The sequence below is a fragment of the Herpailurus yagouaroundi genome, unplaced genomic scaffold (genome assembly GCF_014898765.1).
Source record: "Herpailurus yagouaroundi ecotype Mexico unplaced genomic scaffold, PumYag 203, whole genome shotgun sequence".
NCBI lineage: Eukaryota > Metazoa > Chordata > Mammalia > Carnivora > Felidae > Herpailurus > Herpailurus yagouaroundi.
The window spans coordinates 21554281-21578354 of NW_024412434.1; the positions used below are offsets into that span (position 1 = coordinate 21554281).

At 48.2% G+C, this 24074-nt stretch overlaps 1 protein-coding gene across 9 annotated transcripts in view; it reads left to right on the top strand.

The window, feature by feature from the left end:
• Positions 1-24074, top strand: part of FRMD4A (FERM domain containing 4A) — a 611772-nt gene that overhangs the window by 460365 nt on the left and 127333 nt on the right. For all 9 annotated transcript variants that reach the window (XM_040451376.1, XM_040451380.1, XM_040451378.1 and 6 more), the window contains 2 exons: positions 5625-5719; positions 18026-18118. In XM_040451376.1, coding sequence (XP_040307310.1) covers positions 5625-5719; positions 18026-18118 — 188 coding nt within the window. The remainder of the gene's footprint in view (positions 1-5624; positions 5720-18025; positions 18119-24074) is intronic.

Below are 24074 nucleotides of genomic sequence, written 5' to 3' on the forward strand. Positions count from 1 at the left end.
CAGAACAGTCCTGGGACGTGGGTACAGTCACCATCCCCGTTTTGCAGCTGAGGAAACTGAGGCACAGAGAGGCTAGGTAACTTAGAAACTGACTGGATTTGAGAGATCAAGGTGGGGGTACAGAATGTCTGTAAAGCTTTGCAGAATAGGTGGATAGACCTTGAGACGGTTGGGTGGGTTTTTTAGAGAAGAAAGAAACTACTTTTAATAATGACATCAAGGTGAATGTTTTAGGGCAGGAATCCAGTTCCTGGATCTTGCTGGTGATTTTAGAGATGAAGATACGCTCAGAGAGATTATAGTTTGTCCACGAGCGTCTGTCTGGGATGTAGTCATGTTGAGTTTAAAGAGACAGTATAATATGTGAGCGATGGTGAAATACTGTGGGGAAAATCGGAGAGGAGACAGGGTACCACCGATCATCCAATTCCTCTCTCTGGGTTGTGCCAGGGTGGCTCACAGAGGTCACCTGAAAGGACCATCGTCTTGGGGACATGCCTATAGCACTTCAGAGCCCTGCATCCGCAGGAAGTGTTCTTTGATCGTGTCCCACGTTGGAAGGTGGACCAGTTATTAGGCAGGGCTCGTTCTGGAAGCCCCCGTGTGCCGGGTCTGAGCACATTTGCCACCGGAATAGTCCAGAGCCCTGCGGAAATCAGATCGGGGTGGCAGAGTGAGACCACAATGCCAAAGAGCTACCCTGCCCTTTCCCCTGAAGAATGTGACCGAAACCCAGGCTTCTAAGCCCCAGAAAGGCCATCTTGCTAACATCATGAGCAGCTCCATCAGGCAGCACATTTTGAGAGGGACATTTACAAAGAGGTTCCATTTGTCATGCATAAGGAGGAATAAAAACGTAGAAGGACAAATGAAAAAAGAACCTGAGGAAAAAAAGAAAATGCAAAGGGGGAAGCTCTCGAGTGAGCATAGTTAATTACACACTGGGAGGAAGCCAGACTTAAATGCGCTGACCTCATCAGGCCAGGACACCCCAGTGACCCAGAGCGGCTGGCTTCTGACCTGACATGCACACAGCTTGCCCGGTATGTCCTGTAGGGCTCGACTGGGCCACCGGCTGCCTTTCTGTCTTCGCTCCCCGCCTGGCCCCTGCAAAGCCCCATGAATGTTTACAGCACAAGTAACCAGCAAAGTGCAATCAGCAAGGCTTCTGTAAACATCCCTTCCAAGTACATCATGGCCCAAAGCTTTGTGCTTACCGAGCAACTTTCTCTAAACGAGTTTAAGAAATGTTCGGAACCATGTAGCACATTAATCATCATGGTGTCGAGGTGGGATATTGTCTCAGGTTGCAAGATCAGGAAATCACAGAGCTGAAGCCTTAAGTGGTTTTTAAACCAACCATACAGAGAATTAGAGAGTAATTGATACGCTGCCTGAATCAATCAGGGTAGGCCGGGTTATGCTGGGATGACACACAGCCCCAGACGTCACAGGGGCTTAACGGTGCGGTTTGTTTCCCGCTCACACTACTCATCCATCAGGCCCGTGGGGCCGGAGTCTTCCTTCTCACCGATGCGGCACCTTCCCGCGGCCGTGTCGCCGGTCACCGTGACAGCAGAGGAAGAGAGTGTGGCTTCCACAGGAGCCTCAGATTCAGGAGCTGTCCCCTCCGCATCTTCTGGGATCTGTTATCTTCCCCTTCAGTGCCTTTATTTCCCTCTTCGTAAACTGTGGCTAATAAATTTGGGCTTTTCACGGAGCATGGCACATAGGACCTCTGATAGCCTTTGTATAAAAGTAACGGGACTCACCCTTTTCACTTTTTAAGCAAGATATGCATACGGTTCTTTAAAAGAGGTAGTTGGAGGCGACAGAGGTTATCCTGGCGGTGCGGCTAGAGCTCAGAGCCTGGTGGTTGCCTTCAGTTTACGACTCGCCGAGAAAACTCGTTTTCTTACTGCAGACAGGGTTGTGGTTACAGGGTAAATCACAGGGCTGTGTCACCACAGAGCAGCCACAAGTCCGTCACGAGGCTCCTAGAATGGCATCTGTTACTCTGGTGATTTCTTCAGCATGTCAAGTCCGTTCTTAAGCTCTGCCAACTCAGAAACATGATGGTTCGTCCTCGGGGGAAGATTCACGTTACCCGAGTTCAAAGTACCGACGTGTAAATCCATGGTGTGAGTGTACTGGCTTCAGGTGAGTGATATCACCCTCACCCACACAGGGCCCTCAGGGCACAGGGGCCTTTGACTTCTCACCCAAGAACTGAGTCAGCAGAGGCAAGATGGCAGAGACGTGATGCACGTGGCCCTTGAGTCTGGCCTGACTTTGTCTGGAATCCTGGCTTTGCTGTGAGACCCAGGACGGCCTGCCTGATCTCTCCAAGTCTCAGGATCTCCATTGGCAAAAGGAATGATAGACTCTTATGCTAGATGGTAAGGCGGTCATATGGGGGAGTTACTCAGCACCATATCTAGGACTCAGCATTGCCTCAGTGAATTCTTCAGAAGGAGTGGCGTTAGAAGGAGAGTTACATGGATGAGCATTTCATATGGTCAGCTAGAGTAACTCCAGGCCTCCACGTCCACCATGTAAACGGCCTTACTTCCGGGGCCTCAATATTCAAGGCCTGTTGGCTAAGACCACGTTTCCTTCCCCCTGCATTCCCCTCCCCACACACACCTTCCACTCACCCCGCCCCTTCCATAGAACGATTACTACGCTTAATCATGTTCTAGAAAAAACTATACCAGCCCTGAGAGTAATTCTTTCGCTTCCTGGGTCAGTTTCCGTGTCTCTGATCAATTCTGTTGAGATGTTGGCTTTAACGTTTAACTCTCAAAGGGAAGGAACTACTACTCCTGTCATTTCCAAGTTTGGGCCAGAAACCTCCCCATAACCCCCAAGAACCCACAGTAATCACCACATATTGTAAGACCAGTGTGACCCAGCGTGCTCACCTCCCCCACCTCTGTCCCACTTACAACAATTGACTTTAAGTGACTTTTGCCACTTAGAAAAAACTCGGATCCATTCTGAGGGCAAAGAGATTTCTCACCAGTCAGGATGCTTTTCCATATGTGACACAGGCTTCACAGGCATCCCGAAAGATTATCAAAAATGTTGTGAGCATTAGCAGGCGTCATAGAAATCCCGTGACGGCTCTGAAAAGAATGGCAGTCGTTTGGACAGATAAAGTATGGTGCCCAGCAATTAAAAAATCTGCTGTAGTATCTTCCAAATTCAGGCATGGCCTGTGCATCACATGTTCTGTATCTGGGTGGCCGGGGACCCCCTGGTGCTGGCAACAGCCTGTACCTTCACGAGCCCTGTCATTCCCAGGCGCTTTTGTTGGTAAATTGATGGTCACTGAGGCCCACAGGCTGCCACCCTGTGAGCCCAGGAGGGAGACAGCAAAGGGAAACCATCTGCTTTGGCTCTTTGAAATGCATACCAGCTCATACTCTGTGCCCCTGGTAAGCACTCCTTATCGGCAGGTGCTGCATGCTACTCATTTCTCTGTGCCCTGCAGGATTGGTTAGTGCCCGGCTCATGTGAGATGGTCAGTACGTTTGCCGAATTAAAGGAAGTGTACCTGTATTCGTCAGTTTGGGCTGCCGTAACAAAACACCACAGACCGGGGAGCTTAAACAACAGAAATTTATTTTCTCACACTCTGGAGGTTGGAAGTTTGAGACCAGGGTGCCAACCTGGTTGAGTTCTCATCAGGGCTCTCTTCGTGGCTTGTAGACAGCCGCCTTGGCCGCCTTGGCCCTGTGTCCTCACGTGGTGGGGAGGAAGAGCGAGGGCAATCTCTCTGCTGTCTCTTCTCATGAGGTCTCTGATCCCATTCATGACCGTCCCACCCTCATGACTTCATCTAACCCTAGTTACCCTCCCCGAGGGGCCACCCCCAAATACCACCACAGTGGGAATTAGAACTTCCACATATGAATTCGGTACAGTTCATAGCAACACTCAAAAAGTGAAACAAGAAGGCACTTGGGTGGCTCAGTCGGTTAGGTGTCCGACTCTTGATTTTGGCTCAGGTTATGATCTCGCTGTTTGTGGGATTAGGGTCCATGTCAGGCTCTGCGCTGATGCAGCCTGCTTGGGATTCTCTCTCTGACCCACCCTCCCCCTTCTCCCTCTCTCTTTCAAAATAAACTTTCTTTAAAAAGTGAAATAAGAGCTGAAACTGTCATGTGACTCTTGATTGACATGTCCCTTGTGCACTCTCCTACCAGAGTAACTCAGCCGAGTAACCAGTAGAATGGGAAATATACTTGGGAAGGTGTATCGATGGGCATAAATGCCCACACGTGTATACACACAAAATAAAAAACACAAGGTTTTCTCTTCTGGAATCTTTGGTTTCACTCTGATTGGAGACCCAGCATGTATGGTTGGAGTGCAGTAATTGTCAGAAGGACCATGGCTTTGCAGATACCTGATCTGGAAGCCGATTTAGAAATAACTACTCCCATTAGCCACATGTCTCCTTCAGACGGCCTTTCCCTCCTCTGCCCCCACCTCACAGCCTGGCACTCTGAGGTCATCTCGACCACAGTTGACCAAGGGGAACGATGTATTGACCATACAGCATCTACAGTATTTTCATGCCAAAAGTTCTGGCATGCTCTTTTGGATTGGCAGAGATGTTTATTTGTTTTTTTAAACTTGTTAAAATGTTTATTTATTTGAGAGAGAGGTACCAAGCAGGGGAAGGGGCAGAGAGGGGGGGAGAGAGAACCCCAAGCAGGCTCTGTGCTGTCAGCGCAGAGCCAGAGGCAAAGCTCGAACTCAGAAACTGTGAGGTCATGACCTGAACTGAAACCAAGAGTCGGTGCTTAATCGACTGAATCACCCAGGATCCCCAGTTGACAGAGATGTTTAAAAAAGAGTTTATGATAAAAAACACTCTCATCTAAAGACTTCTCCTTTGGAAAGGCAGCTGGAGGGTGAGTTTGTAATTTTTCTTCAGTTCTACTCCCCAGGTTCTTTGACCTTAATTTTAACATTCCTGGAGGGAGATACTTTTATTGTTTGGATTTAAGACTGTGGAGCATAGGGGCGCCTGGGTGGCTCAGTTGGTTGAACGTCTGACTTCGGCTCAGGTCATGATCTCGCAGTCCATGAGTTCGAGCCCCACGTTGGGCTCTGTGCAGACAGCTCAGAGCCTGGAGCCTGCTTCGGATTCTGGGTCTCCCTCTCTCTCTGCCCCTTCCCCGCTCATGCTCTGTCTCTCTCTGTCTCTCAAAAATGAATAAACGTTAAAAAAAAATTTTTTTAATAAAAAATAAATAAAATCGTGGAGCATAGAGGCGCCTGGGTGGCTCAGTTGGTTGAGCATCCAACTTCGGCTCAGGTCATGATCTCACTGTCTGTGAGTTTGAGCCCTGCATCCAGCTCTGTGCTGACAGCTTGGAGCCTGGAGCCTGCTTCAGGTTCAGTCTCCTTCTCCCTCTGCCCCTTCCCATGTTCTGTCTCTCTCTGTCTCTCTCTCTCAAAAATAAATAAAACATTAAAAAAATCACTTGCATTGATGTCCTTGAGCTTTGAGACATTCCATTTAAAAAATTACATCAACCTGAGATTGTGTGTCTGAGGATGAGTCACCTCTACTCACTCGTCCCTTTTCCATCTCATTCTCCCTCCAGCCCAAGCTTTTGGCCAAGGAGCTGCTGGACCTCGTGGCATCGCACTTCAACCTGAAGGAAAAGGAATACTTCGGAATAGCCTTCACAGATGAGACGTAAGTGCTACCCCGAGCCCTCGGATCCTACAGGGAAAGTCCCAGCTGTCAACAGCGGAATCTGCTTGCAGGCCACTTGGGTCCCGCGGTATGGGGTCAGTCCAAGTTCATCATCCAAATTTCAAAGACCTTGTGATCATGCCTGGAACGGCCAAAGGATATAATTAGGGTGATGCTAATATAAAATTATTAGGTAAACTAGTTCTCACAGTCAAGCAGGTTCGTGTTCAGAACTGAATTGTGTATTTTTTCTAAAGGGGATTCGAATGGGTTTGTTTCCTATTAAAGTTAAATGAAAACTTCTGGAAATTAAATATTTTCTCTCCAGTGTTAGAGTAACAATAACAGGAAATGAATTTGATGATAAATTCAAATGAAAAGTATCTGGCAGTTTCACTGTCTCGGCTGAAGTTGAATATAAAAATCGAAAATTCATATCATCCCTCTGGTGAGAAGTACATTTGTTTTCAGTGGTTTTCAATTTGGCTCTGTAAAGTGGCATTTTGCAACACAAGTAAGAAATATCTTTACTAAAATTTCAATTTCCTTCTTAATGTACTCTTTGCAAAAGAGAGTACCGGCACAGATTCCTGGAGAAGATGCAAAAAAAGGAAATGGTTCATGATCTTCTTCCCCTTTGTGTACACACACACACACACACACACACACACATACACACACAAACACACACTCTCTCTCTCTCTCTCTCTCTCTCCTCCGAATATTTGGAATTACAGAGATGATTTCCTAGAATACTGGCAGATAAGGGTTAGGTGAGTCACTGGACAAGACAGTACAGGGAAGGCCAGGCCCCACCAATCAAGATGGTGCCATCAAGGCCAGACAAGTTCAGAAGCCGGGACAGGAGGCATCCACATTGGGATGAGCATAGGTCATCGGCTGTATCTGCACATGGGTACATTTAGCCTCAGGAGCTGGCCATCTGATTTATTACCTGAATCGGACAGCGTGAGTCAAAGGGAACAGAAACTGGGACCATCTTGGACTGAACTGGAACATTTGCCTTCCACACTGGCAGCATTTCAGGCAGAGGTGTGAGCAGGTTGCAGGCGTGGGGAGCAGAGCCACACGGTCCCCAGGAAAGCCGGGCAGAGCCAGGTCAGCCTGTCTCCTGGAGCCCGTAGGGAACTGAGCAGGAAGGAAAGCCGGAGTGTTAGTCCTGGTCTAGAATGATCACTGGGCCTGGAAGTAGGACCAGTAAGCACGGCTGGGAGCTGGAGGGCTCTGGTGGGAAGGAGCCAGCCCGGTAAGAAAACAAATCCTTTAAAACAAATACACACCGAGAGCGTCCACTTTCACAAATGCAGATGTTTTCTGCCCCTTTTCCTGAGAATCACTGTGAAACCCTCTAAATTGCTTTTCATGCATTTCACTAATTAGAAGGAAACCAGAAGTTCAAATTAATCATATCCCATTGTTCACATCGCCCAAGTATGTTTACTCTTGTTAAAACATCCGTGAACTCTCCATGAGTCCCAATTAGACTTCCCTTTTGAATAAACAAGAATCATAGAATGAGTATGTCGTGCCAGGCCAACGAGGAGGAAATACTCCTGTTGAATGTTGCACATCACTGCCTGAACAGCACGGGCTGGAAGGAAGGTAGAAAGTCACCCTCCTCCCGAGAGAGAGGACAGCACGAAGCCGCGCGGTGCCGAAAGGACAGTGGGAGACAACAGGGCAGTGCACTTGGCCCATCAAACGGCCCGTCTGTTGTGGGACTTCGCGTTCCTGGTTCTCTGGGCTGGCCAGGAAAGCGTGAGTGTGCCCCTGCGTGTGTAAGTGTGAGGCCAGGCTGGCAGAAAGCGTCCTGCTCCCCTTGAGTGATGGGATCGGAGGCAGTCCTGGGGAGGATGTGAGCCATCCTCTGGCATGGGCAAGGGAGAGCGTAGCTGTCACCATCCCCTTCACCCGAGGCCGGGTAGGAGGGCCCATCCAGCGAGTGTAGGAGTGGGAGGCAGCTTGCAGGAGCTCGGTGGGCGAGGACCGCGGCTGCCAGGTGGGCCTGACTCACTGGGAGTCGGCCAGTGCCGGGGGCCCCATGAAAATCAAGAACAGGGGCCCCCGAGGGACCGGGACAAGGAGACAGAAACAAAAGAATAGCCATGACTCAGGGCGTAGTCAGCTGTGGCCTGGCAACACCTGGGGCCAACAGATGGCGGCTGATGTCCTCATTCATTATCGGAACTTTTGTCCTTTTTCCTGGTGGGAAAGAGGTCAGCTACCACCAGAATGTAGTGCCTGTGGCTGAGACTCGGCCTCGTTGGTGGTCATATGAGGTCATATGCTTCGCTCTGGGCGCTTCCAGACTAACACAGGCTCTTTAATAAAGTATGTGTGAATTGTGGGTGTGTACTCTGATGTGGAGTGTGTGTATGTGTGCACACGTGTGTGTGTGTGTGCGTGAGAAAGATTTATGCAAGTGCACACTGTGTCTCTTATAACAAAATGAAACTGAAGTTTTATCTTTTATTACAGCCCATGGTATACTCCATGGGTTTGCATATTTCCTAATGCAAACCCAGCAAGACTAACATTTGGAAAGTGCTTATGGGCCATAAAATTCTGTACCCAGTGCAAGTACCACGGGCCCTATCATGATTCCTTACGGTAGAATATACGACTTGTAGGTCGTATGTTGCCCCTGAGCCCTTTAATATTAACTGCCATTGATGACATTTTGTAGGATCTGCATGGGGCTGGAGAAGAGCTACATAAAAGCAAAATGAAGACAGGAGATTGGAAGTTTCTCTAAGCTTTTCTCACACCATAAGTTGTGTCCTTTAATGAGGTGCCTAAGTCCACAGGGCACGACTTTGTGCCAACAGATATTTAATATTGTCAGCTAATCCGCACTTGTGCAGTGTTAGTACTAGCTTCGCCTTGTCCTCTTCTAATCCAACTCTAACTTTTTTATTTTGAAGGAATTAGGCTCACAAGAGTTGGCAAAGTGAGCACAGAGTTCCCGTATACCCTTCACCCAGCTTCCCCAAATGTGAATAGCTTACCAACTGTGTTACATTTCTCAAAACAAAGAGATTACCATTGGTGCTAGTATACTATTGTTATTAGTACTAAACTGTAGACTTCATTTAAATTTTACCAGTTTGCACCAATGCCCTTTTTTCTTTCTGTTCCAGGACCCAATTGCATTTAGTCCCCTTTTATTTTATTTTACTATTTATTTATTTGTTTGTTTGTTCATTTATTTTAAGTAGGCTCCACACCCAGGATGGAGCCTAATGTGGGGCTTGAACTCACGACCCCGAGATCAAGACCTGAGATCAAGAGTCAGATGCTTAACCGACTGAGCCACCCAGGCACGCCTCCCCCACCCCCAACACACCTTTTATTTTTTAATGACTATTACAGAGAGTTATCCATGGTCATCTGTAAATGGCCTGAATGCTGGTGATCCAAACAATGACATTTTGGCAGCCTTTAAAACATTCTGAAACAACCTCAGAGCCCAGGCTCAATTTGGTCTTAAAATAATTATGTTTTGCTAGAGTCACAGTTCTCAGCTTTAACTGCACACTGGCGCCTAACAGGACATTTTATAAAATCCTGGTGCCTGGCCCCCCACCCCATATTCTGATTTAATTGGTCCGGCTGTGGCCTAAGCATCAAGATCTTTCAAAGCTTCTGCCATTGATTATTTAAAGTTGCCAAGTTTGAAAACCCCTGTTCTAGAAAGACAGGAAAGTTGGTGTGAATTTTCTCTGCTTCCTCCTATTATCCAAGAAGAGAAGCCGAGTTCACTCACACTTTGAATATCTGGGGCCACATATGACCAATTATGTCATGACACACACCAGGGACCTACACAATTACAGGCTCTCTCCGTCCCGGGGAGACTCGGGAAACCTAATGTTTAAGAAGAAACTCATTCAGATGTAGTGTTTCCATGAGCACGTATGGTATAACTGAAATGTTCATTTATCAGTCATTGGCACCGTCATTTCAGGAATGTTCTTTATACATTTTATTTTTGACTTATTTCCTTGCTGTTTTAACACCCAAGTTTTGTTTGGTGTTTTGTTTTTGCTTTCACAGCCCGTGGTTCTGGGTTACATAATTTAAATCAGTAAAGCCGTGTTTTTAGTTATCTGGTCTGTTTTCCATCAGCATTTTGTTTCTTCTGTTTGGGTTCCTTTTTATAGAAAAATAGTCTTGTTGAGGTATAATTGATATACAAAGAACTGTATATATTTCACGCGTGCACAATTCTGTGATTTTGGACATATGCCAACATGCTTTACCACCCAAGTGTTTAATTTTTTTGGTTAACTTTTACAGTCTAAATTGGTGACAGGATCCCATCATCAAAAGCTCCAAATAACTTTTATCCTAGGGATGCCTGACTGGCTCGGTAGTTAGAGCCTGTGACTCATGATCTCGGGTTCGTGAGTTCAAGCCCCACAGTGAGGACAGTGCGTACTTACAAAAACAATGACACTATATTTTAAAAAACAGCTTTTAGCCTCTTTCACAGAAATGGTCAAGCATACCCCAAGCTGAAGGAATGATTGTCAGAGTATATTTAAAGTTTAATTTGAATCTCCTCTGATAAATATTAAGAATGGTGTGTCAGATGCAGTAAATGAGTGTTCGTGTCCTGAAAACCTTGAGGTAGTATTTAGAAAGCTGAGGGGGAAGGAAACATGTTTTTAGTCATCATTGCACATTTTAAAAGGCAGGTACAGCTAGAATGGATTTTCACATACCAATTAAGAAAATGACTAGTTCTCAGCCTCTTATTTAATCACAGACCCCCTTTGAAATTTGTTAACAAGTTACATTCCATTGCCTCCACCAAAGTTTATACACATAATAATTTATGCTTAAATTTTAGAGGGTTCACAGACACCATGAAGCCAGAATCCTAGCATAAGAACCAATTAAGGATTCTTTTTTTTAACAACATGCTATGTTTCCATTGATCACATCATTGATTGGTACTATTTGCAGAGTCTGATTTGCCCAAATAATTTAGGTCTAAAGCGTCCAACTGGAAATGCATCTCAGTGGTCTCAGTGCTGGGACAGTGGGGAGACTCATCTGCTCTGCGGTGTCCTTGAGTTCTTACTGTTCTTACTGGCATTGGTGGAGGCATCTGAGAAGGGTCTAGCTGATGAGCATTCGCTCTCAAGCTCATCTACAATTTTAAAATAGAGGGACGCCTGGGTGGCTCAGTCAAGGTTAGGCGTCCAGCTGCAGCTCGGGTCATGATCTCGTGGTTCACGAGTTCAAGCCCCACATCAGGGTCTGTGCTGATAGCCCAGAGCCTGGAGCCTGCTTCGGATTCTGTGTCTCCCTCTCTCTCTCTCTCTTTCTCTCTCTCTCTGCCCCTCCCCAACTTGTTCTCTGTCTCTGTCTCTCTCTTTCTAAATAAAATAATCATAAAAATAAAGCAGGAAAGCAGCTTTCCAATTGCAGGAAGATACAGCTCTGGGAAAGTAATTTTACAAATAGGTTTGCAAATTCCCATTCATTAAATGCTCTGTCCCAGGAGACTGGGGAGAAAAATCAGTGCCAGGACTTCTGTGCTTGGGTCGTAACTGCTCCTCCTGGGAACCTGCATTCAGCACTCATCACTACCTTGGCGATAGCCCATGTAGACATCAGACATATGGCAAACCACACTACCTTCTATTTAGTGACCAGAGAAGGGCTTTAGAACTCTTCCTGTGTGCAGCTGAGTTAAATAAAAAAGAATGGGGCGATCTGAGGAGGACTTAGGGATCCATGCTTCCTCCTGACCTTTTCATTCCCAGTGTGAGCTCTATGGTGGAGCTCAGATCCTGGAGGTAGGCGAACAGTAAATTCAACTGTGGAGACTGTTTAGGGCAGGAGCAATAGTCTATACGTGGATGACAGTCTCCCACCGACAACCATATTGATCGATGGGGCATATGTGATGCTGACGTAGTCGTTCTTTAACCAGTGTTTGTTTAGCATCCACTGTTAAGCACTGGAAATACAGAAGTGACTAGCCTTGACCTCTTGTAGGGCTTGTATTTTTAGTTTAGGAGGTAAATAATCACATATAATGTAGGAGGTGCTATAAAAGAAAATTTGGAACAGACTTAAGAGAACATAGTATAGCAAACACTTCCTCCGTAAATAAAAAAAAAATCAAAGCCATAAAGTCAGGGACTGATCAGGTCATTATTTACTCATCTGTTTTTCTTGATGCGCATCTTAATTTCTGTCTCTCTCTCTCTCTCTCTCTCTCACACACACACACACACACACACACACACACACACACTCACTCACACACTTGAAGGCCACTGCTTGAGAGTTTCTAGCTAAACCATTCGCCCTGAGCTGTCCTCGATGAGAACACATACTTCCGACAAAGGATACGAACTAGCTCGACATTCTTCCGTTTGAAGAGAGCTCTGCCCACTCCCCCCCATGCAGTGAGGTCTGTAAGAATTTCATGCTCTTGCCGTTAGCCTTTTTTGGAAACTCATCCCATGGGGAATGACCTGTCTACAATAAAGACCTCCCAAAGGCACAGCATATTGTTCTTCCCGGGGGTCCAAAAAGCCATCAGCTCAGAGGGACTTTGCACACACCTCCACCCTCCAGTAGCACTCTATAAACAAAGCCCTCCTTAGGGCCATCTCTATTGAAGGTGTCAACCCTCCTACCAAAAATCCATTTGTATTATATGTAGAAGCTAAGAGCAGTGTGTTAAATGAATGCACCCAATTTCCGTTGCCCGGAAGCCGTTGCATATTTATTACTGACCCAACGGTTTGACCTTCTGCCACCATAAACCAAATGAGTGTTATCTTGCTCAGCTTTAAAGATAGTTATCAGCCAAGCAGTAACATAAATACTCTGAGTGTCTGCTGGGCATTTTATTTTTTTATTTTTTTTTTTTGCTTTGTTATTGGTAAATGCTCTGATGCGCACTCTCAAATGAAAAATCAATGGGAATAATGAAAACCAAGCTATCAGACATCTCTTAATTAAACTGAATAGAGAAAATGGTCCTTTGACCTATTTGTTCCCCATCCCACCCTGACTTCAAGAGAAAAGAAATATTTGAGGAAGGGATTTGGTGCCAAGACAGTGGGGTGTCACCTAGGCAGTGAAACGTCCTGCACGGTGAGGAGCCCTTGGTACTGGTGGCTGTAGCAGATGTGACTTTGAACCAAATACGAGAGCAGAAAATATGTTCACAAACCCAAAATGGCGGCCTGGAGTTTCCAGTTTACGTTTTAATCCGTCTTTTAGCTTCTGCCCAGATATCAGGCAGTTATCATAAGGGACCTTGGGTGAGTCACCTGTCCCTTTAGTCTTGCCTTTGTAAGCAGCTTGCAGTGAGGAGATTTTTGCAGGCCCTTAGAATGGAGTGGGCCGGCTTTCTTCCACCTAGGGTCCCAGGGCTCCGGGTGCGGGGACCTCCACCTGTCCGTGGTTATCAGAACTCCGCATGTGTGTGCGTCAGACCACACATCCTTCAGTTGTGGGTTGAGGAGTTCAAGTACAAGAAATGGAGAAAAGGAGTTCATTTTTCCTCAGAGGCTGACTATTCAATTTGGGTGGATTCTGGCCTTCTCGTTCTGTCTGCTTCCTGACCGTTTTCTTACTTTCTAGCTATTTAATTGCTTGGTAACTGCGAAATCAATATATGGCTGCAAAGAAAGGAATTTCCAATTAAATAAACCGCGATTCTTTAAAAAAATATTTAGGGGCGCCTGGGTGGCGCAGTCGGTTAAGCGTCCGACTTCAGCCAGGTCATGATCTCGCGGTCCGTGAGTTCGAGCCCCGCGTCGGGCTCTGGGCTGATGGCTCAGAGCCTGGAGCCTGTTTCCGATTCTGTGTCTCCCTCTCTCTCTGCCCCTCCCCCGTTCATGCTCTGTCTCTCTCTGTCCCAAAAATAAAAATAAAAACGTTGAAAAAAAAAATTAAAAAAAAAAATATTTAATGTGAGGCCACCTGGGTGGCTCAGTCAGTTAAGTGTCTTGACTCTTGGTTTGGGCTCAGGTCATGATCTCATGGTTTGTGAGTTCAAGCCCCCTATCGGGGGCCCCATGCGCTCAGCACAGAGCCCGTTTGGGATTCTCTCTCTCTCCCTCTCCCCCCTGCCCCCCGCCTTGTGCACTTGCTCTCTTGTTCAACATAAATAAACTTAAAAAAATGTAATGGAAGGAATGAAATTAAAGAGGGAATCTCTTCCTCAGTTGTCTTCTCTTAACACAGATGAAGAAGGGCAGGTAGCAGCCTCAAGAGTCGTATCCAAGTAACACCCGCGTCTGTGTCTCCTCATGGACGGCGACCCCACTTGGGGGGCTCTTCACCGGGTGAATCCTTCATTCCCCCTGAGACCCGAGTCGAATCCCCAGCAGCCTGTGTGGTCAGTAATGTTGAGCCATTGGGCTGGGCTGTGGATTGGTCTTGTGAGGGTCCTTGTTTAAAAAGATGGCTCCTGCCAGACTCTCGATCACAGATTGTTGTCAGGCAAGAGATTAAAATTTAACTCTGCCTGGGCGGCGGGTGGATCGCTCTTCTCATTTTTCTCAGATTCTCTGCTAGTTTGGCATCCATACGTTCCAGAGCCAAAGAGCCAAAGCTGTTGGCACCTCCCCTGTGACCCAGAGCCCAGCCCTGTGAACCAGCTTCTTTATAGAACTCTCGCACGCCGAGCCAGGACTGCCCCTGCCCTTAATTAGTTCAGGGCCCGGGACCAGATGGCTGGGGACAGCCCCGATGCCTCAGAGCCTGCCAGGGTCATTGAAATCAGCCAACCCGAAGCCATTCCGCCTGCCCTGCCTTGCCTTTCCCATGGAAACCCCAGTAAGGCTCTGAGTTCTCCTTATTCCTTGTCTGCCTCGTAACCAACACGGGGGCCTCCCCCCCCACCCACCGTGGGCCTGCGTGGCCTGGTGTGCCTCTCATGGCCAGGGGAGCTCTGGATAACATTCAGCTTGGTTTTCAGCGGCGTTGACCTCTGCGTTGCCTCTAGGTCACCTTCGTAAACTGAGTTGCAGGCACAAACCCATTTCGGTGGCAGTCATCCCATCGAGGAGCACCTGCCTTTGAGCACCTAATACTTGTCAGGCACTGTGCTAGGTGGTGGGGATGACTTTTTTTTTTAAGGGTTGAAAACTTACCCCTTAGAGGTAAGGTTTATATATTTTACATAATTGCTTAAGAGTGTGCTGAATGCTTTGTAGATGACATGAACAGAACCCTGGAGAAGTTTGAAAGAAACCCCAGATTGAAGCAACGAAGGGAGACTTCTCTGAAAGACCAGAACTCAACCTTGAACAGTGGCTAGTGTTTGGATAATGAGGATGGAGAGACTATTCCAATGAGGAGAAATAGCATAATGAGAGTCATAGTATAGAGCATGCATATAGCATGTTTGCAGGAGACTGAGCCTAAAGAGAAGATTCTGGGAGATTTTAGACACTTTCAGAGGCAGGAAGAGAGTGGCTGTAACTTATGAACCAATTATTAGGGGTAATATTTGTGTTAACATCTTCTGATCACACACACATTTCTACCTTATGAGGTAGGTCTCTGTTTTTCAGATGTGAAAGGCCTATTGGGAGACAGCATACTCAGAGAAAGTTCCGTGGGGTGTGGAAAATACAGCAGCTCGTATGCCCAGGATGGGTGCTCCAGAGGGGAGCTCAGCTCAGGCTGGTGTGTGGTGTGGGAAGGTGGGTCAAGGAAGGTTTTCAGGGGGAGGACACAGGAAGGCTGGGTCTTGAAGGGTGGGTCAGCCTTCACTTGGTGAGGAAGGAGGGGAAGGACATTCTACAGAGGAAGCAAGATGAGCTAAGTCACGGAGGTTGGAAACAACATGACCCCGTGGGGCATTATCTGCATCTCAGGTGTGACCTTGGCACCCAGGCCTTCTGTTTCCAGATCCCATGTTCTAGTCGGATGGGAATTTATTCCACCTTTCTGGAAGAAGTCGGTCCAGTCCTTTGGTTTTGGAAACTTTCCCCCCATTATTTTCTGTCCTTACTCAGAGAAGAGTAACCAAAACCGAAAGGTAAAGGTAATGGGAAAAAAAGAAAATGGTTTTCTAGGTGGAGATCTTTAGGAGGGGAAAGAGCTAGAGTTCCCCAGGTGGACGCTCTTCAGAAGCAGATGCAAATGCCCTCTCTCGAGCCACGGCCATGGGCTTCATTGAGAGAGGGATTTTGTGCAAAAGGTGCAGCCTGAATGAAGTCTTCAAGTGGAGGTGGAAACCTCTGGCGTGTTGCCTGCCTTGCATTTGTTGGAAGCAAGCAGAAGCTTGGAAGAGCGAACGTTTTATTGCCCTGAGTCAGGCAGCGTTTGTCTCACTTTATCCACGGAGTGAGTCCAGCCTTTCACACATGCGCGTGTATCATAAACGTGTTCCACAGCATCAGGCACCTTAGGGAGGTTTTGTGTATCAGTTGGGTCTATTCAACACGAGCTTCCTGCGTAACTGTGATTATAGGGCGCTGTCCTCCAGGCTGGTACACTGAGATTGGATCATGAGAGGGGAGGAAAAGGTGGACCCCTCTGCTCATACGTGCTCTGTGGCTTTGCCTCACTCTGCAAAGCCCACTGTCCTCAGCGGGGCCTCCCAGACCCTTCCCTCATCCCTTTCTCCTCACAGGACCCCAACACGTTGGATTTGTTCCCACCACAGGGCCTTTGCACGTGCTGGCCGCACTGCTTGGAACATGATTCCCCTTCTCTTTGCTAAGTTGAGTCTTCCTGTTTTTCAAGTCTCACTGACACGCCAGGCAGTGCTTCTAAGATCCCAGACTCCGTCAGGTCCTTACATGTTCTCGTTACTCATGATCCTTGTACCGTAGGTGTTGGGTCCTAATACCATCCCGATTAGTAATTCTGCAATTAATTGGAAGAGCGGTTGTCTGTCTCCCTACGAGAATATAATCGTGAGGGGAATAGGGATCATGTCTATTTGGGTCACTGCTGCATCTGCAGTCCCTTTTTCAGAGAAGGTGATTAATTAATATTTACAAGAAGGAAGAGAAAGGGAGAGAGAGAGAGAGAGAAGGAAGAAGCACACAAGCGACTCCATTTGTGTGTCATCAGATGTCTCTGTGGTTCGCTGTTTAAGATGGCTTTAACGAGGTATAATTGACATGCAATAAACACACGTTAAAGAGTACAGTTTGATAAGTTTTGACATGTGGCTGCACCCATGAAACCATCACATCAAGATAGTGAACATGTCCGTCATTCCCAAAAGTTTCCTCTTGCCCCCCTAAGAGCCCTCCCTCCCACCTCCCGGGCAACCAGTGATGCACCGTCTGTCACTGGAGATCGGTTTGCACCTCCTGGAGTTTTATAAAGACATAAAATCCTTTTATGTGGCGTCTTCCACCCAGCGTCATTATTTTGAGATTCATCCATGCTGCTGTATGTCAACAGCTCACTGTCTTTATTGGGGCAGAGTATTCCGTTCTGTAACTATGTGATGCTCATTCCCCTGTTGGTTTACATTTGGGTTATTCCCGGTTTTGAGCTGTTGCACGTAAAGTGTCTGTGCATCTGTCTGTGAAGGTCTTGGCGTGGGTATAGCTTTCCTTTTTCTCAGGTAAATACCTAGGATCAGAATGTCATGGTGGGTGTAAGTTTCATTTCTTTTTAAAACTTATTTAATAATTTTTGGAGAGACAGAGACAGCGTGAGCAGGGGAGAGGCAGAGAGAGAGGGAAAGAGAATCCCAAGCAGGCTCCGTGCTGTCAGCACAGAGCCCGACGTGGGGCTTGAACGTGAAACCACTAGGTCATGACCTGCACCGAAACCGAGAGTCGGAGGCTTAACTCACTGAGCCACCCAGGCGCCCCTCGTTTTTAAAGAAATGGTCTGTGATTCACTTCTCACCCCGTTCTACTTCTAGCAAGATATTGTGAAGTTTGCTCACGCTTTCTAAAGTGGGTTTTGAGTCCTTCGGGAAAGGAAGCACTGAGGAGTGTGGTGGTGTTACATAAGGGAATTCAGAACGAAAGAGAGAGAGACAGAGAGAATGATTACATCTTCATTTCAGCACCAGTGAGGAAGGATAGCCGGTCGCGAACCCCGACTTTCTGATTGCCATTCCCCTCCTTCATGTCACACAGTATCTGCCGCTGACTCAGTACTTCCCAGATAATTCCTGAAGGTTCTCCAAATATTGAAAACTTGGGAGGGAGGTGAAGGTCTGCATTGATCTGTGATCTGGCCGTTCTAAGGCACACACACCTGTGTCACAAGAAGTTTCTGCAGATTCCAAAGTCCTAACCAATTTGTCTCTCTCCTCCTCAGGGGACACTTAAACTGGCTTCAACTAGATCGAAGAGTATTGGAACACGACTTCCCCAAAAAGTCGGGACCAGTGGTTTTGTACTTCTGTGTCAGGTAGGTGTTCATCCCCAACCTTTTGCTTCTTTTTTTCTTTGTCCAGAAAAGTCTGGGAGGGCAACATGGTTACAAGAAAGGGGAATCAAGTCCTGGTCCATTGCCAACGACAGAGGTTCCGATATAGCTGCATTCCCAGGAGACGTGACCACAGGGCATGAGTGTCCAAGGCATGTCAGTGTCTGTGCACGAACACACTTGTTTGTGCTCTTGTGCTAGGATGCTTGTGTGGAATGAAGATAAGAGCCTTTTTTTTTTTTGCTTTTTTTTTTTGTGGGGGAGGGGGTGTATATCTTAAATGAGACTGAGCCTCCTATAACCACACACCCTTAGATTATTATTGTTTTTGGCGGTAGTCACTTGGAGCGACATCACAAATGTCTGTCTCTTCTTCCCTTTTATCACATGTGGCACCTGGCCTCTTGAAACTTGCCTAGTTTATCCCAAGTAGGAATAGTTGAAATGCAGCCGCTCAGTGCGTTCCCCGCGAAGGGAAGATATGGCCTGATAAATTACCAGAAACAATGGGCATTTTCTGTTTGCTATTCTATTGTAAAATAGATTTCTGTTCGCTAATCTATTTTATTTGGGGACTGCAGAGAATATGATTTGCTTCTCATGGTTAACATTTGCAAACGTCTTTTTTTGAGAGAGACAGAGAAGGCACAGGTGAGCAAGGCCGAAGAGAGAGAGGGAAAGAGAATCCCACGAGGGGCAGAGAGAGCAGAGAGAGAGAGAGAGAGAGAGAGAGAAGGAAGCAGGGCTCATGCTCCCCTGAAGTGGGGCTTGAGCTCACCCGATGCAGGACTTGAACCCACGAACAGTGAGATCATGACCTGAGCTGAAGTAGGACGCTTAACTGACCAAGCCTTCCGGGCACCCCAACATTTGCAAATGTCTTAGGAGGTCAGCTGGACTTCTCACCTTCATTTGCAGAAGGTTTTGGCAAGTCAGAGAGGGGGCCTTGTCACAGGTTCAAGGGCAGAGCCGGGATCTGAACGTCCAAATCCAGCAGGAGCACCCAGTCCTTGGAGCCACCAGGCAGTTTCTGTGCAGAACCTTCATTGCGTATAACTGCAGAGGCATTTGATCTTGAATGTCTCCATCTTCCAGTGAATACTTCACACTCCTGCCCAGTACATCTACCCCGTTCTTATAAAATACGTTCACAGAAGTTCAAGAGCAGGACACAAACGGTTCACGGTTCAGTTCTTCCTCAAGAGCATGGTCAGGGATGCCCTTTCAGACATAGCTCTCCCGATACTGCAGAAGGCATCGGAGAGCCTAAATAAGAGTTAAAGGGCCCGTTTAACAGGCGGGGATATGTATCTCTACCTCAGCGGGGGGAGCACATTTAAACTTGGGTTTAATGCCCTTTTCATTTGTTTAATAGCTGCAAACATATCACAGCAAATCTTGGCCGTTTCCATTACTGATGGGCGTGCTCTTGATGTCACAGTCTATTTGATGGTGGCCCACATTTTCTCAGATAAATGGAAGAGTAACAGTAACAGTGCCACCAAAAGGGAGGCAGCATCAGGCAAAGCTCAGTTGAATTTAAGCGTTTCATTCACCTGTAATCAAAGGTGGGTGAGTACCCTGGCCATATATCAGGATGTCTCCTCCTTCCCGCCGCTTTTCCCCAACATTAACCAGGAAGAGAGAATCCTGGGCTGGTTGCATATTAGCTCTTTTTTGGAAGGGTCTGTCATGAGCTGAGTTATCGGTGGGTTTGGGGAACTGATCCTTGGAGGAGAGCTTGGGGCGCCATGAGATTGCCCAAGGGACACGTTTGTCACTGAGGATACCTGGGCTCTCCAGGCTGACTTCTGTCTGTGAAACCAGCTGCACACAGGAGAGCCACGGAGGTAGATTCCGTGCTAACCCTACGGAGAACCAAGAATGGACCCATTTTCCTACTTGACCGCAGCAGGCACCTGGCAGAACACTCCCGGGAAAAAGCTCTCCAAGTCCCCATTTAGGGGCAGACCCCCAGCAGAATGCTGCCCACAAGCTGAGCTCCTTCTGCGGCTCAGCACAAAAGCTGCTTTTTGTGGAGAGCCTCCACTGTCTATGTCCAGGTACTTCTTGGCCCCCCAAGGGCTTCACACTCAGCAGGTCCAAAGCCAAACTCATCATCTTGACCTCCCCAGGCCTTCCGTGGTGCCTCGAAGCTTTGACCTCGTCTTCCATTCAGTCCTATAGGCTTTAACCTTGAAGTCTTTCCTGTTCCTCAAATTCTTCTGTGCGTTAATCCCCCCTGCTGCTTCCATCCCCCGTCCTGCCCTCTCCTCTTTATTACCCAAACTCAGTCCCCCATTGCCTGTCGCTCGAACTATTGCAGCCACCTCCCGGGGTGGCTGTCACCTTGGCACCAGTCCCAGAAGATCCTGGCTCCCAGACCCCGCTATCCGGAGGCCCCACTTTTCTGCTAGCTCAGCAACATAGCAGCAAAACACCAACAGTCTGTTTCCTCCAAGAGAGGAGGCGGGGTTCCCTCCTGCAGGTGAATTGCGCATTTATACTTGGATGCCTGGGAAGGATTCCCAGCTTAGGACTCGGTGCCTTTCCAGGGCTGCCCACAGGCTATCTTCTCCAAAGGAGTGATATGAAAAATTATCCTCATAAAAGACTCAGACCTTGGACTATGCCGGAGTCCATAAAGGGGCTCATGTCCAGCTGGGCGATTTCCCTGTGTGCCTGCCCTGACCTTTCTCAACAAGAGTGCGCCCGCTGGAGCCCCAGCCGTCAGTACACGTCAGTACGCGTGCATGCCTGCGAGCGATCTCTCCAGCCACTCCTGGCCTTTCTCCTTTTGTTTAAACATCTATTGATTACATCTCTAGAATACGTCTTCCGTCAGCCTTCATGGAAAAGAATAAAAGCACCCAATAAAAGACCACGGAAAAGTAAGCCAAGATTTAGGAATTCATCCAGTGGAAATATTAACCCTGCACCACTGGGGATCTCAGTTTGGGCCGCCATCCCAGCATGGCTTATTATTTGGCAATTATATGTCCTTTTGCTGTAATGCATATTTAAAACATCTGTGAGAGAAAGGGCGCAATTATCACCTCCGCTCAACCGATTGTGAAAACTGAGACCCAAATGGATTAAATAACGTGAATCTGAACTCAGAGAATTGTGCTTCATCCTCTGAGCATGTCCTTCTGGGAGGGCCTGAAGCTGGTATCCTGCTGCTATAGGGTCTCAGAATGGCAGGACAGAGGACTAAGAATCCGCCTTCATTGACCCGCGATTTAGCCTAGAAAGGACCTCGACCCTTGTCCTCCTCCGTCAGATCGCCAGGAGTGCTGATCACTGGGGCTTCTGAGCCTTAATAATTACCTAAGAAGGAAAAAGGTCAGAGGGAGGGGAGGTGTCCATTATTAAACACCTATGCGTTATTCCGGATGATGGTACATCTTCACAGCCCAGGAGTGTTATTACTCCTAAAGACCGGGAGGTAGGGTTCAACGTGCTGATTCTCCCTCCCAATGTGGCTGGTCAGTTATCAGCTCTGTGCACTTAGGTCTGACTCCAAACCTGGGCCCCTCCCCCCCACACCATGCTGCCTCTCTCTCCACACGGGAGAAGCAACTCCGTGATTGCTTATCAGAGAGTCTATCGGGGCCACAGACCCTGGGGGTCAGGATCAATGACCTTGGTCCACCTCGCGTTCCACACTTGGCTGGGGCTTCGGAACCAGGGTCCATCTGCACAGATGCCGTCCGAGCTGGACGCACCCCCACTGGGTGAGAGGGCGCAGAGAGCAGTCCTGACATTGCAGATCTAGCCCTGCTGAACTCCCCAGTGTCCGTGGCAGGGTGACGGGAGGACGTTGGCCAGTAGCGGGTTGGTGGTGGGCTGGAATCTCCACATTGACGGAAGAAGGGGCATCGTAGACGGTAAAACAGGAGTTTGCCGAAGCTGAGATGTGTGCCCTTCGTCCCGCTTGAGAAACTCCTGCCATTTGCTCACCAGGGCGAGCTCCTGGGGGAAGGCATTCTGTCCTGCACTGTGCTCTTTCCTCCCCTGTAAAGAGGACGCCACAGTCCCAGTGGCACCCTGAGCCGCATCGCTGTGGGGCCAGGGGGGCCAAAACCCACTCTCATTCCAGCTGCGGAGAGGGAGTGAGCTTCCCCCTTTGGGGACGCCGTGCCGCACGCTGACCGTTGGCAGTGGGTTCAGTTACTGGGGCACGGATGCCCACCCGGCACTTACGCTGTCGTGGGCGCTGTCTTAGGAGCTGAGGGTAGAGTGATGAGCGAAGCAGACAAGCCCCTCCCCTCGTGCACCTGCACAGCGATTTCCCCACATGCCCAGGCCCTCGCCGTCCTGCCTGTCCTCATCCCTGCCAGTTCAGCCCAAACCCTGTTATGCACCACTGCAACCTCTCCCTCGCCCGGGACCTCCCTTTGCTGCTGGTCACGTGCGCGCACACACGCACACGCACACACACACACAAACACACACACACGCATGCACGCCCTCGTGTGCACATGCACACACAGGCACGAAGCAGTGGGGGGGGGGGGGCGGCGCCCATTGGTTCAATCCCATGTGTCTTTTATCTCTACCCCTGAGCTGCTGAGTGTGGTCTGGGGAGGGGGACCACACAACTGCAAGTTGGTGCAAGATTGCTTGTGACCAGCCTCACACAGACCGGCACTGTTTCTGTCACTTGTGCCTGCGCAGGGCCCTCTACGTTGCCCTCTATGGCTTTTCCTCTTGCCACAGACTCCAAACCAGAAGCTCACCCCTTGGCTCCAAGAAGGCGACTTGGCCTGTGATTTTGTGGAGAAAACAAAAGCCGGCTCAAGGGAGCTTCGTCGACTTCCTGCTCCCTTACTTCCGCCATCTTTGCGGCCTCCTTCCTCACCCACTGCAGACATGCTCCTGCACGCGCACCCCCTCGGAGGAAGACGGACCCTTATCCCAGCATCTGAGGCATGTGCTCCAGTTCTGGCCCCTTCCCATGACCTTGACTCTTTCCCCTGACAAAATACCCTCCCTGACTTGCATCCTCCGTCAGCTACGGCCCCCTTACTTCCACTCCTGTCCACAGCAAAGGTCCGGAAGGATAGGTCTGCCCTTGTCTGCTGTCTCCACGCCCACTGGCTTCTCGGTTGGTGGCTCCCACCGCCATGGTCATTGGGAGGTGTCTAGGCCCCAGATTCCATGGGTGCTCCTCTGCCTGAATCGATGACGTCTTCATCTGTGTGACCCCAAACTCACTCCTCTTTCCGCGGCACCTCCTCGTCTGTGTAATTGGCTTTACCAACACCCGGCGGGAAACTCCTCACTCTCACCGGCGTCCTAGCCTTCCTTTATTCACAAATTCCTCTCACTTCTTTGTCTTAAATAGGTCTCATACCCACCACTAAACCTCTCCTGGTGGCGGCCCCTTCCAGTCTCCTATGCATTACCACTGAATATCTTTCCAGAATTCTCATCTGACTCCCTACTCAGAATTTTCCTGGCCTCCCGTTATCATGCTGCTGTCATTCAACAATGTCAACAATGTCATATTCAACATTCAACTACAGACCAGTGGTTAGGACCATGAGACAAGCTCCGCAGATTTGAGAACAATGAGCCTCTGACCGTATTCACCAGGCAAGCTTAAGAAATAGGCCAAGAAAAGTTATAGGAAAAATATCCCTACACACCCAAGGAAATCTCCCTGTATTTTTGTGGGAACACGTTTGTGCTCAGAATGATTACTCCGTGTCTGGGCTGTTTTTTTTTTAATTGTGTATTCTTCACCCAAGCGTCCCTGCAACTCCGATCACCCACGCTGTTTGTAGGAAAATAAACCGAGATTAGGTTTGTCTCCTCAAACCGAGTTTCACAAACACTAAACTGAACTGAGCACAAAAGAGAGAGAGAGAGAGAGAGAGAGGATCCCAGGAAGCTTGAATCTGGGAGAGGGGATTTTACAGCCAAGTTTATG